Source organism: Melospiza melodia, chromosome Z (genome assembly GCF_035770615.1).
Source record: "Melospiza melodia melodia isolate bMelMel2 chromosome Z, bMelMel2.pri, whole genome shotgun sequence".
NCBI lineage: Eukaryota > Metazoa > Chordata > Aves > Passeriformes > Passerellidae > Melospiza > Melospiza melodia.
The window spans coordinates 54,884,221-54,899,282 of NC_086226.1; the positions used below are offsets into that span (position 1 = coordinate 54,884,221).

The window sequence follows — 15,062 nt, forward strand, 5'->3', positions numbered from 1 at the left end:
TGACAGACATTACTAAAGGAGTCTCTTTTCAAACACTTATGCATTTATTATTTTAAAAACCCATTCGGTCAGAGAGGTCAAAAGCTCTTCTCACCACCATAGGGAGTCCATGGAAATTTCGACATTCTGAAGTACCACAGGTATCCAACAGCATTAAAACATTAATGATTTGTTTAGTTTTTCTTTTTAACCATATTTTGTTTTTGTCATGAGTCTAAAGTGGTGGAATCTAATTATTTTTTGATTGGAAGGGCAAGCACTCCAGCAGGAAAAATGTCACATTAAAATCAGATTACTTCCAACTAGTCCATAAAAAAAATTCCCATAGTGGAATGGCCCGATCCCTGATTGCTTTCTATCACTAATGTCATGCTATAATACCATTTTTATGCTGTGTTTCTGGCAATTTTCAGTATTATCTACACGGAAAATAGATTGCAGATCTCCTCCAAAAGCCCAGTGTTTTTCCTATTTGGCTGTACAGTAAAGCTGGAGTTTTCCCTCCTTGCCTATGTTGATATTTGTCCTTAAAAATAGAAAATAATGAAATCACTCAGTATTATTTCCATGCATTACTTTAGAGCCCCATGGTCCAAACAAGACCTCACTGTGCAAAGCACTGGGGACTCTGTAGGTGCGCATAACCCTTGCCTGAAGAGCTTTTGGGCTATGGGCCCACTTCTGTAACCTGGAGCTACTTGTTTGTGGAGTGGGCAGGTTACAGACCCGGGGCTCCACGCACAGGGTGAGGAACGGGGAAAGGATGCTTGGTTGTCCTGCCTGTATGAGCAGGGAGCCCCAGTGACTAAATCCTTTGCCCTCAGATTACACAGGAAATCTGTGTCTGACCCTGAGGTGGAAGCCAGATATCCTGTGTGGCACCCTCATCCCCTGACCTATCCGTTCTTGCTCCCCACTGTCATGTTGGCCTCCAGCGCAGAAACTTCTAACCAAGGAATTTTCCATTGAGTTCTGCTGCTGATGAGTTTCTTTCTCACCAATAGGTGGAAACTGACAGCCCGGTTTCTCAGGTGACACAAGGAACGGTTCTGCCATCCCAAATGAGGCAGGAAAAACATCACGCAGAACAAGGAATTTTCCATAAGAAACTGTACCATAGCAACTGAAAAAGACGTTGAAGCACATTACACTTTCTCAGCTTGTTGCAACCTGTGCTTTGATGCAACAGGACATCAGAAAAGTGAAGACTTGGGTTTTTTGTTTTTCTCTTCCTCACTTATTTCTTTGGCCAGGAGAGTGATTGTTTTAACTGGTGCTGCTTGATCATAATGAATTTATTGCAAAATTATGTAACCTTTCCACATCCGTCTCCAAAGTCTCTGCCAGAGCTTGTGTTCTGGCATGCATTGTCATACTATAGCTGGGGAGGGAGAGGGAACTACATCTGCAAACTTCCATAAGAGATCACAAGCTTCTGAAATTGTAGGACAACTAACAAATTAGGATGCAGAAATATTTCCAACAGGCACAGCTGTGCAATATGTGGCATTAAAATAAAGTTGAGTCATTAAGAAGTAGTGATATAGAAGCTAGCAAAAGTTTCTGTCTTTTTTTAATTAAACATATCCCAAATATAATTGTCTAGTGTAACAGAAAAAAAAAAATCACTGTGCAGAAAAAAGTGACTTGTGTTGGTTTGGATATGGACAAATTCTTTCTGTACTAGGCATAGTATTTACATAAAATGTTGCATAAAATCTTAAAGGGAATTCTTTGCAGGACAGATGTATCTTCCTGAGCAGGTATAAAACACTGTTAAGAATGAAGAAACATGAATTAACAGGACCTAAAATGCTTAAGTGAGAAAACAGGGGGATACCTGTCAAGCACTACTAATCACCTGAGGTCTAGAGATCCCCTTTCTTTTCAACAGGAGTGGTTTAGTCATCTTCCTTTTCTTTCTATTTTTTAGAGTTCATGCTGCTCCCTGCCCGTATTTTATCTCTCCCCTGCGTTCCTTCTCACTAAACTCCACAATGGGGATCATCCTCCTCTCCTGTACATCTGCAGATATTAATTACTGAGTGGAGAACTGCAGCACATAGAACCCTTTCTATGTGTGTACTCTCTTCTTATTCAGACTCACAGCTTGTTCAGTTTCAGAGGTATTTCTGTGCTAAGACATCCCTTGTTTCTGAGAGAATGTCTGTTTCAGGTTCCCCTCAATGTCAGTGACAAGTCTGTCACTGATTTGGGAATGTTGTGTTAGAATCCTGCTGGACTGGACTTGGACTGGACTTGAACTAAAAATGCTGGAGCAGGATTTGTCACAGCTCTGCTTACCTAGGACTTCCAGCAAGGTCTTTGTGTGAAAGCACAGTTCTTTTAGGACAGTAGCAAGGACAATGCAGATTTTTCAAGCTGCTTCTTCATAGCTACTGTCCTAGCTTTCAATGTGGTATATTATGGAGGAAAATACCTTTTAAAACAGCATTGAGAAGAGATTTTTCCCAATGATGTTGTCCCAATGCTTAGTTAGAATAGCCCTCATTAGGATGCAATTTACCATTTTCCCCAGTTTCCACAACAACTGGCATTTCAAAAGCCTGCTTGGCACAGTATGAAGGCAAATGATACCCGTAGCCCCTGTTCAGAAATCTTCATTTGTTTACATCTATGAAGGTGTGGAAAGAGAGCTATTGCGAGTAGTTTTGAAGTGCTGGTTGTGGCATGTTAATCTCCAAGGACCTGTTTATTTTTATGTAGGTTAGTACATAAAATAGTGTAAACTAACAGCATAAAGACTGGAATAAGCAAAGAATTAGGGCACAGCTAGCAGCAGACCTCACATTTTCCTTTGTTCATAGCAAGTTTTTTCTTTTTTTTTTTTTTAATAATGTGTCTTAAATTAAGGGATGCTGTGAGTTTCTTAATTGCTTTCTTCAGCAGTTTCTCTTTGTGATAGTTAATCTGGAAGAGCCCCACTTGTTTTCCCAGCTCCCATTTTGTGAGTGAGGATTACTTTCATGGCATACAAGACGATTCTGAATGCAATGCAAGAGTAGTAGTGTTGTTTTAAAAGCTTTTTTTCTGAATGTATTACCAATTTATTTTATTTTAGAGTGCATTTTAATGAACTTTAAGGAGGTCAGAATTACAAGTAAAATTACAAAGAAGTATTTATTGCAGTCATACTCATATCTGAAGACTTCCCAGTGGAGATTTTGAACCTCAGATGGCAGTGAGAAGTTTGTGCCATTGTTTTCAAAACATACCAAGTAAGAATCTTCATGAACACGTAACTTATGCTTTATAGCTTTGAGACATTATTCAAGTAGAAAATAACTAATATTTTAAAAAAACCAAAACCACTACTATTATGAAACAGCTAGGCATGCATTTCTGGCCTTATTTTCAAGGTGGGGAAAACAGTCACATAGGGACTCACTCAGCAGAAGCCTCATAAGAGTTGTTTGCCAAAATGCTTATGATAAATACCTTTTAATCTCTTTCTCTCTCTCTCTCTCTCTGTGTGTGTGTGTGTGTGTGTCTAGTCTTCAGAAGCAAACAATGTTGTCTCTGTGTAGTTGCTCTGTAAGGAAAAATGAAAATCAGTAATAGTTATTTTTGCAGTTAGAGCCTGTTGTATTCTTGGAACATATAGCTGAATTACCATTCTCTTACTGAAGAAAATGTTACAAGAAGGGAGAAAAAATACGACAAGCAATGATGAAAGGAATGCACTAGTCTATAAGTTGTTTTAGAGTTGTACATTGGAAAACATTAGAAAGACTACCCAACAAATCTTAACATTGGTTTATAAATAATTATTTTAGCTTCTGACCCTTCCTCCTCATTAAAATTCTGAATGACAGGCTAGAAACACAGAGCCCTGGAAATTGCCTAAGGGCCATTCTGTGGATGTTAGACTACCAAAAGGCCAAGTATCCCTCAGGTTTGACAACAGATTTCAGACACGTCCCTCCTAAAAGCAAGTCTGTACTTGCCCTCCTGCTGGTGGTGGTCTTGCAGGAGGCAGCAGTTAGCAAACACTGCCTGTGAAGTGCTCTGTTAGGCCACCCTGGTGATGGCTTCAGTGCTTCAGCTAAGCACAGGCCAGGGGCATGTCAAGGGACAACACCCATTTCCTTGGCTGCAACTGTCAGTTCAAGCAGCTTGAGAAAAGAATTCAGCCTTTTCACTGGTAACAGTAAAAATCGTGGCAATTTTTACTGTTACCTTTACCGGTAAGCAGGTGGGGTACCCTGCCATTACAGTGCAACAAATGCAGCAGCTGTTTGTATAGGTTACTGCTGCTTAAAATATTTCCCGAGTAGGTGAGTGAGTACATAGGCAAACTGGCAGTTGTTGCTCTGGGAGATAACTTGAACTTCAGGAGGAAGGGGAAAAAACCCCTACATTTTGCCTATCTTAGTTCTGTGCAGGCTAAAGTGGCTGTAAATATCATGGTGCACAGTAATTGGAACAAAACAGTTTTGTTTTTTAAGAGCAGTAGTCATATAGATGCTGGGTGAGAAAAGAACCTTTCTGGTCCATGTGTTTCTGGTGTCTTGCAGAGACTGCCAGAATTACATTTGCATTAATTTCAGTCTACAACTAGTATTAAAGAAGATTCAACTGAAAGTACTTTCCAAATATAAAGAGCACAGGGGATAAAAAGGACTATGATTTATGGCGACATCTATTAAGCTTTTACAGAACATCATATGTGTATACTAGTTATCAACATAAAATGAACTGGTACTAATTGGGCAAAGCTGCCAACTCAGTCTTGTTAAAAGTGTAACAGTCTTCTTTAGGTCACATTCATTTTACTGACATTGTATGTCAGACCCTGAATAAAGTTCATTCAGCCGTTTCTGCCGTTCTTCTTGTTTGCCCTGCTATGTATGTGTGCTGCTATCAGTGAAAGTTTGTGTTTCAGCAAAGACTGGGTCTGTGTGCTTTGGGAAATATATGTCTCGGGTGTCTGCCCACTGGTCACTTCTCCAGCAACAGCATGACTGTGGGAGGGCATCCTTTGATTAAATCACGCCTGGTGTTTTCCTCATTCATGAAAACTGACTGGAACAAAATGTTCAAAGCTCTTTCTTTCTCCCTTTCCTCTCCTTTTTTCCCCTCTATCTCCTACTGTCTTTCAGTTCCATGCCTCAAAAGGCTGTAACTGGGTTCATTATTGTGTGACAAATCAGCAGCAAACATCCATGCATTTTGCTTCATTTGGGCAGCTCCTTTTCCTTAGTGACAGCTGGTTGGCTCAACACACTATAATTATCAAGTCAAAACCAAGATGCTTTTAGGTAGTGAAAACATATTGGCAGAGACTGAATTTGTCCTCAACCTCGACATGGGCCACAGCTTTAAAAGATCCATTTGGTGGTGGATTTTTGGCACTGCTGGTTCTGGGGCTCTGACAGTTTGTTATCACACTGGACTCTGTGGGAAGCTGTTGTTATCCTAAAGGAGTATATATCTTTGTTTTTCATTAGCTCCTGACATGCTGTATAGTTAACTTTTGATCAATGTATTTGTGTTCATTCTCGTTCTCTAAAATAAAATTTTATTGACTTGCGGGAGGGGATTTACATGTGTTAGTGAGAATTTACAAAGGCCTTACTTAAACAGAGTCTGAAGGAACCCTTATTGATACCAAACAGACCTGTGGGTTTGTTGTCTGCAGTGGAACCAAGACATCTCTGATGCTACTTTAAACACACCTCCATTTGACAGACTGGCCCTGGGCTGACTGAGTGACTGGTGCCTGGCTGTCCCCAGCCATGGGGGCATACAGAGCGAGGCATTGCCTATGATCCACTAAATGACAAGTGGCCCTGGGCTCTATATTGTGCAGATCAGTTGCAAGGAGCTGAATGTAATGGAGACTTTTCCTCCCTCATCAAATTTATTTTATCAAAGGTGTAGAATATCTCCTTATTTGTCTGAAATATAGAAAAACAATTTCTGCTGGCAGATAATGCAATCCAGAGCTAAACTGAATGAAAGGAGATTTCTTGTATTCTTTGCCACCTGGTTAGCTAGATGTATCTGTTTTCATGGTGCATGAAAATAACACGCTGAACCAAGACAGAAGAGAAAACATGTGACCTTTTTCTGCAAAAGAAACTATCTGAGAAAGTCCTGTTCCCACTGACAAGTCACAGTTTTCTTTTCTCACTTTATCATGCAGCAGGCTAGGTTTTCTATTAGGACAATTAGAATAGGTTCTCATCTCATTGTTATTTAAAAAAAAACCCACAAAAACCTTGAGTGTTCTCAAATCTGGCTGGACTATAGTTTAGTCTAGTTTACAAATAATGCCCAAGTAGGAGTACCACTGTTTGCTTGCAAAGGTCAATGCAAGGAGCATAGTCCAGTGTAATTTGCATCCTTCGCTAGGACTTGGGAAGGTTGTCAGACCCTGAAGAATGATAAATCACCCAGACTAGAAACTTCATGGCCTTTACACAGGAAATAATTTGTTTTGTATAAACATATACTTTATTATATTAGTCCTTTGAAGGATGCAGGAGAGAAGAATCGGATCAGCAGAGGAGGTGATGTGTGGTCTGCAATAAGCAATAAGGTCTTTTCAAACTTGAAAAATTAAGCATGTGGTATGCTTGTGTAGAAACATAGAAATTTTTTTCCCAAGTGCATTTATAACAAGACAAAAGAAAAGTCATCTTTTCTTTGCAATTGTTAGGGCTTTGATCCTGAAAAACCCCCAGCATGTTCAGTCTTGCAAACCCTTTGTGAATCCATTTTGTTGACCTAAAAGGGAAGTCTTGAAGGTCTTTTTGTTTGAAGGTAGTACAATGTAATAATCTTCTGACTGCACTGTGGCTGCTGTAGAGGTATCTGTCACAGCCCAGTGGTGAAGATGAATTTTCTGGGTGTGCCTTGCCCATGTGCTGTCAATTACATCATAAGCATTGGAATTCTGAAACAGTAGCAGGGCCAAGGGGAAAATGCCCTATGGGGATACAAACCTTTGTGTATGGCATATTGCAAAACAAAAAGGTGTGCCAGTCCGGCATTGAAACAAAAGCAGAGCAAGTACCTCACCGTGGAAGAAGGCAGAAATGCTGAAGGACAGCAAGTCTGTTAAAGGGAATAGCTGCTTGTCCAGGTTTGTTCCCCTTTTATGAATGTTTTGGTCTTCTCTCCTGTCACATGAGGCTCAGGCAGTATAATGCTAACCCCTTTTTGTCCCCATAGGACAGAGGGTGAACTGATGTTCCTGCCATCTCAATCTGTAGGAAGACTCGAGATGTAATTTCTTCTTTCTGATGAGCTTGTTTTTTAGTAAATAATGCAGGATGAGGAAGATTTTATAATTTGGTTGTTTGCAGCGTCCAGTATCTTTATCTGTCATTTGGGGATCCTCCTCAGAAATGGCTAAACCCTTAACTTTTAATTGTGTTTAAAGACCACTTACGGCAAAATCCAGGAGAGAAAGAGGTACGCACAGAATCATAAGAACAAACAACCATGTAGCAGCAAAGCCTTAGCTGTGTACAGTTAAGGAAGCAGGCAGAAACTGAGCCTTGTGCTTAGGGGAAGGGTTTATTTCAATTGGCTAAAAGAAAGCAAAGCATAAGGTAAAAATGTGTAAGATTCGGGTTTCCTTATAGAAAGCCACACAGTGTCTTGCAGCCTGGTAGAACTGTAAAAGGAATTGGGAAAAAAAACCTAAGAAAAGGGTAAATAATTTGCTCAAACGTGATCTATAAGACTGGGATCTGTCATGCTGCTATGATTTTTTCATTAATATTCTCTTTTCAGTTAGCTGCAAAAGGGCAGACCTACCCATTTAACACTGTTGATCAGATGTTATGCTGTCTTTCAGATAGCTCAGTAAAAGGTAAAGATTGAATATGTGCTTAACTTTTAAAAAAGGGAATAGAACTTCCACTGTGAGACAAGCATTTGGTTAATTCTTTCAGAAGCTTGAAAGCTCCATTTTCTTTTCATATTTAGTTTTGAAAGGCCATCAGTAAAACCCTTCTGTACTCCCTCACGTAGAGCTGTTACCGATAGGTAAGGCTTTATAAAGCCTTACCTAGCAGTAACAATAAAGACCACTCCTTTGCACCTGCCTGGGGTCCCTACATCGCTCATTATTGCAACATAGAGCCACAAAATTATTTCCTTTTCCTTTTAAAATGAGAAGAGAAAAAGCAAAGCAGAGAAATGTAGATCAAAACCACTGCAATCTCCTTTGAATGTCACCTTTATACCCATTTACTCTAAGCTTGGATATGGCTCATCTCTGGAGGTAGTTTCTTTCAGGTCCTACTTCTCAGGCCTGCATCCTGGGATGCCATTCAGCCTATGTCTGTTTCTGAAAATAGAGATTGAAAAGAGTTAATGTTTAGAAGACAGTGTGTTCATTGGCCCTTCTCCCTCTGCAAGTATCTATTATATGAGATATGCTACATGGTACTCTCCCATCCTTTGCCAAGTACTCCTATTTCTGTAATACAGAAGATTCCTAGAGATTAGCATCGTGTGGAGGGAATGGATTTCCAAGTCTGAACAGGAAGGATGTTCATGTTGAGATCATTGTCTCCAGTTAAATATGAAAGACCAGATTTGCCCCCATAAAATAATACTAACAGGTTTTACACAGCACTCACACACAACAACCTCTAAGTTATATGATGATTAACCTCTTGGAAGAAGTGCATTGATATTGGCATTTATAAATTAAGTGTATTCATATCTGCAAAGGCAGCTCTTGTCAACATTCCAGGTCAGTTTTTTGCTTAAAGCTGATTTACTATACTGTGCTGGAAAGCTTTTAGGAGGTTGGAAACATCATAGAAAGAGAAATGCAGGATGATTAATATATGGTACTGTTTCTGAAAGCAGCCAAATTAAGCTTTCAGCTATTCTGATATGTCCCAATTGTTTTAGCATGCAAAAGATCAGTTTTAGCTTGCTTGAGGGTCTTGTTCACCTCAGTTTTAATATGTACGGGCAAGTTTCTGTATAGATAAACTGTTTACTTTATTTTTTTTTTCTATGAAGAGTGAATTAAGCTCATCAGACTCATGCATTTAAGACAATGATAGCATTTTTGTTGGTATTTATCCTTAAGTAATTTGAATATAGGGGTGTAATAAATTATGGCATCATGGCTATCTATAGCCAAGCTGACAGGATCTTGGTCAACTAAACCAAATAAACTACGTGAAAAAAAAGAATACAGTAAAATGGCTCACCAGGAATCAAGTAGTAACCCCAAAAGACAGTAAACACTTGAGTTCCAGACAGAGAAGAGCCATGCCAGCTACAGCAAAATGAGTTTACAGTGGACAAGATCTGTGGTGCCCTTGCTGCTCCGGGCAGGTGAGAACTGGGCACCCTCCAAGATGCTGCAGAGCTCTGTTACAAAAGAAAGTCTAATTCTAAACCAGGAAAGTAAAAATTCTGGGGTTTAAATATATATCCTGGGAGGATTTAAGCTGTAAACAAAGCAACCGAAAGGTTAAGCTGCAGCAATCACAGATTTATTTGATTTACCAGATGTAACTCCAGACAAGTAGGAAGTAAGTGCCTGGGAATTATGCCATTCCCCTGACGGTCACTTGTTTGTCTTTCATAAATGCCTCCAGTTCATCCAGGAAGATCACTTCTTGTTCAGCCTGGCATTAGATCCTAAGTGGGCCATCCCTTCCTTAAAGCCCATTTACGATCTAATGCTTGTGAGAAACCTGACAAATCACTGATGGCTGCCCAAGAGATAACTGGTTTACAGCTCTTGAATGATTCTGGGTTTTTTCAAAGACACAAAACAAGACTCAAAGTGCTTCAGAAGATGGACTTGCGCAGGTGATGTGACAAGGCCCAAGTGCCTTTCTGGCCTTATTGTTCTGTGAATCCTCCCTACTCAGTTTTCTATAGCTGGTACCATCCAGCACCTTTCATTTAGAGCAGAGTACCAAGGTACTGAGAGGAGATTTTCTGTCAGCTTATTTTATTTCAGTTGAAAAAGTGTGAGTTGGTTCTCAGTTGTGGACTATCATATATATGTATACATAATGATGTGTGTATATGAACATTTACACACACACACACACATATATATAAACAAAAATGTATATATATTTAGACATGAAAACATTGTTCATTTGTACCTACAACAGCTGGGCATGAGCCTTACATGAGCAGCTGTTGCTGCTACATTGTAAAAATTAACAATAGCACTACACAAAAATCCATATAGGATAATAACAAATGAATGCTGTATGGGACAAATGCATTAAATAATCAGAAATATACAACTGAGCTAACCTATTTCTGCATCCAGGGAAGGCTGACAGGTCAAAAGGTTGAAAAAAAATAAAGGCATTGTTATTGGCTTTTCTTGCCATGTCAGAGACTAGATATCTCAATAAGCCAAAATTTCTATTCTGGCAATATCTTGTAGAAACTGCAGACATGCTGCTATTGCATAATCTGATAGCTACCAGTCTAGACTTGCTGCATGCTCTTTGTAGTAAATTTGTATCCTTCTTCTATAGGATTCCAGCAGAAACTTCTTTGTGAGTGGCTAATGCTGTAAAAATTTGATACACTATCTAAACAAACAGTTGGTCATTTACATCCGTATTTTTCTAGCAAGGTCTTAGAAATAGTTCAGTCCACAATTGCAATAGAAATAGTGGGAAAAGAAATAAAGAAATTTGCAAACCTTTTTCTGTGGGACCTTGTGTCACATTGCAGGCTGAGTCTTTTCTATGACTGCTTTTTATTTATGCAGCTGTGGTTATGTTTATAATATCACCTTGCCAGGTTTCTTGGCATCTTGAAGGTTCTCATTCTCGTTGCTGAGCCCTGGTATGACAAATTTCATCAGGACTGTCCCACATGCACACCACTAGCAGAATTTAGAACAGTATCCTCAGAAGCAGACTCAGCAGATAATTTAAGTAGGTGTGCAACACAAAAGGGTCTTACAGTGTTGGTAGTTCAGTGAGCAGTAATGCCTGACAGCTGTTGTCTCTTTATTGTCCATCAGTGAGTCCGTGTTTCGGTCTCTTCATGAATCTCATTGCTCTTCTCATGAGGTCGATGGGAACACATTTGAAACCTACAACATTTGTGATATTGTGATTGGGTGAGGTCTACAAGATGAGACACTCACATGAATACCGCATAAGTATTTCATTTTTGTGCTCCTTAGGAAGTCCAGCCTTGAAAGGACTAGTGTAATCTATGGATGTGAAGAGATATAGGGAGCTTATTTTATGTTTTTATCACAACCTTGTGGAGAGTGGCTTCCAGTTGGAAAAAAATCTATTGGAAACAACTTCTTTTAAAGGGATATTTAAAAATTTTCCAGAGAAAAGTCAAGACAATAACTGGTGAACTGAAGCAAATGCTTTCCTGGGGGAAGGAACTTCTGTCTCTTTGCCTCACCAAGAAGGGCAAGAAGGATATTGATTACATGTGTTTAATACCAGACCTGAAAAGGCTACTAAAACTATCAGAGAAAGTCCCCTAAAGACAAAAGGAGGCATATGCAAGCCAGACAAGTTAATGATTAAGAGACAAAAAAAAGGCATGCATTTTTATAAGCAATGAAATGATTATGTATGAAAACAAAGGGATAGTCCAGACTTTCAAAACAAGACTGGCACAGTCTCTTTCTGGAGACAGTCTTCTGCCACATACAAGTCATTCAGCTCAATATTATGCTCCATGTAGTTTAGAAGGTCAGCTTAGATGGTATAATGGTCACATGTGGTGGTAAAATGTTAAGACCTATTGTTTGTGACCAAGGGGAAACACTTTCACTCTGTCACATTTCATTTTTTAAATATGGGCAAAAAAATGTTAATAATTCATACTGTATCTTGCTGTCTCTGGCTGGATTCATTCATATCCAACTCAGGGAATTCAATGTGATGAGGAGATCTTGAGTTGCCTGTTCTGCTGGAGCTAATTCCAGAATGTAGTGTGACCCTGTCTGTTCAGCCTCACCATCAAAGGTAGGTCACCTAAGGAGTTGAGTCCCATACCTGGAAATATATATTGCATCATTTCCAGTGCGACATATTGTCTGCTAGTGAGTAAAATACCTAAACATCCAACACTTTTGGTGAGATGCTTCTGAGAACATGAGATGAAAAGAGAGACTTTTTCTGTAGTTGTACTCCCTCTTGTCTCTGGTTCCCTGTTATCCATGGGAGCCCCCTGCTTTTAAGGATTTAGCTGTGTGGGTATTATTTTAACTTAGCCTCTTTTCAGCATTTACCCTTCTTTAATTTGTTTTGTCTTGCTTCATATTTTATATGAAGCAAGGTTCAACTTGCTTGGCTTTCAACTTAATGAAACCTATTTTTTTTACAGTTATCAGTTAAGATTTAAAACCAGAGATTATATGCTCTTAAAAGTACAAATAGCAGGTCAAATGCAATTGCCATTTAGGATCAAAGAAGGGAGATACATAGATGTCATTTGAATGTTTGTGTACCTTTTCTTGTGAGACAGTGTTATGAGATGACTTTTTTGTTTATGTCCTCTTTGGCCAAATTCTGCATTGTTTCTTCAATGTAAATCCAGGATAATCTCTTGGACTTTAACAGAGATAATTTGCTTTATCCTGATAGTAACTGAAAGCAGATTTTGACCTGAATTTTCTAGTGTATCTCCTGCTCAAGTATCCTCCCACTTAAGACAGTGTCATTATGGCTGTGGCCCTGAATGTGCTAAATGGATTTTTTCCTTAGCTTATATATCCATCACATCATATGTGTTTGATTTAGTTACATTGTTCTTATGTTTAAGCTCGGCCCATTTAGTCATACTGTAGTTTTTTATTGTTTGGTAACTCAGCACAGTTCAAAAAGCTAACAGTAATGGATAGAACATAACAAGTTACAAATACATTCTGTGCAGATCTCTTCTGCACCTTGCTGTGTTTCAGATTTTACAGTTTGGTTTACAGGATGGATTGTTTATTTGAATGCCTGGTTTATATGAGTGTTTAACAGCAGCTGTAAGTGTACTACCAAGAAGTATTGAGTGTGGTTTTTATTTATTTTTACTCTATTGTTTGTAAAGTCCTCCAGGAGCTTCACAAAAAAACTTCTTTGTACTTCTGGGCCAAAAATTAGCAGTATAATGGGCTCAAAATGGAGAGGACCCACACAAAATTCAGACTGTCTTCATCACCAAGTCTTTGGCAGCTGTGGGCAGGAAAAAATTAAAAATGGCCTTTGCTGCCTTTCCCCTCTGGGAAAGGAACAGAGGCATCCTCCTGGCAATACTAGTAAAGCACAGGGAAAGAGAACTCCCCAAGAGGAAGGGTAGGATGACAAGTTTTTTAGGGGACAGGGGGTAGCACTCATTTGTTACCAATCATCATTAAAGCTCAGGTGATGAGATGTGCCACACTCTGGAGCTCAGGTGCCATGCCAGGGCAGCAATCTTTCAGCTCTTCTGGTCTACCTTGTGGCTAGTATTAGCAGAGGCCAGCGATGCTGGTTAACTTGTGTCCATGGGGAAAACGAGTGTTTTGGTTCAGGCCTATCTTGTGCTGACTACATTTTGAGCCTTTCTTGCAAAGCCAGTGCTGAGGAGGAAATGAAAATAAAAGCAACCTCATACTGACTGCAGGGGACCTCCCAAGGTAGTTGGCCAAATAAAGCATCACCATGACAAAACTTAATTTTATGCTACACCAGTATGTGACAAGAGTAAAAAATGTAACTACTGCGCAGTCTCATTTCATATGTACCTAATGGGATGCACAGCCTCTCCTAGAAGACTTGCCACTGGAAAAAGGAGGCTATGAAAATCCCCCCTGCAGCCACCATCTGTGGGGAAAGCAGCAAAGCCTGGTGAGTCTGGTGGGCTGTGGGGAGAATGCAGTCTTCCCCCTCCATGCACAGGGCACGGGGAGCCTGCCTGCCCACTGGCCAAGGGCCTTCTGGCAGGTGCCAGCAGATCTGGTGGAGATCTGTCCCTCAGGTGTGTGCCCACCTCAAGATGGCACATGTGTGCTGGATTGCTCACTCTGGAGCCCTGCTCCAGCACCAGATTTCCCTCATGTCCACAAACAGGGAAATGAAGTGTTTTTACATGCAGGATGCTCAGGTTAGGTTGATGTAGGCTTTGGGTGTGGGACACACATTTTCCTCTCATGTAAGCTGTGGTCCTTTTCTCCAAATGCTGGTGATAGGAATAGGGACAGGCTGTGCCGTTTCTCCCTACTAATGTTATCATCAGCACTCCTCCTTTAGTTATGGAGGGAAGGTGGTTTTTTTGCAAGTGGTCACGCAGTCTGGAGTAGGCCTGTGACCAAGTATGCAGGCAGGTGTCGGTCTGCGTCTGGTTAGATCCTAAATTATCAGCAGGGTTCGGTCCTGGTCCCTGCAGCTGAGCAGCCAAGGTGTGATTTTCACCCTTGCAAAGACACCCCGATGCCTGTGCACTGCTATTTAATTTGCTGTGTTTAGAATTTAAGTTGCAAATGGGCTTCTTCCAGGCAGGGTTAAATTTCAGCATTTGCAAAGACAGCTAAGTGCACTGAGGTTAAAATCATCAGCAGATGCTGCCTGGATTGTACAGTTTCAGCAACACAAGCTGTCTACCCTATTGGCAGCTAAACTGCCCTTAGAACTGCTTTATTTAGCTTGAACATTGTAAATTGATAATGTAGTCTACAGAATTTAGTACAGTATTTTAAATATTAAAGATTTTAATGGAAGCTTTTGCTGAAAGGAGAATGTAAAATAAGTCAAAAAAATGTTCCTGGGCTTCAGGGTTTGAATCAATTGATTCTGGGCAGCAGTTGAACTAAGGTTCTGTCCACTATGTGGACTAAAACCTTTGTCCATCTTTTGTTTCTTTTACTTCAGATCAATACTGTAAATCATGTTTGTGAGAAACATGGGAAAGCAGTGGTTTGCTTACAAGTAGTAAGTAAACCAGACTGTTAAGTTGCATTTAGTTGAAAGGGGACACATTGGGTTTTCTTAGAGGACACCTTGGGTTTAAGTTAATTTTAAAACTTTTTGGATTTGAATAGGAGAGTTCTGCTATTGTTAAAGGTACAAAAGTAGAAA

The 15,062-nt window shown here is 39.8% G+C and overlaps 1 protein-coding gene across 3 annotated transcripts in view; it reads left to right on the top strand.

Annotated features, from left to right (window-relative positions):
* The window catches only part of NTRK2 (neurotrophic receptor tyrosine kinase 2), a 199,018-nt gene that overhangs the window by 131,604 nt on the left and 52,352 nt on the right, over positions 1-15,062 (top strand). The window contains exon 14 of one of the 3 annotated variants that reach the window (XM_063181053.1): positions 1,005-5,557. The exons of the other annotated variants lie outside the window; for them this stretch is intronic. Coding sequence (XP_063037123.1) covers positions 1,005-1,015 — 11 coding nt within the window. The 3' untranslated portion in view covers positions 1,016-5,557. Of the gene's footprint in view, positions 1-1,004; positions 5,558-15,062 lie in introns of those variants that run through there. 3 annotated transcript variants of the gene reach the window in all.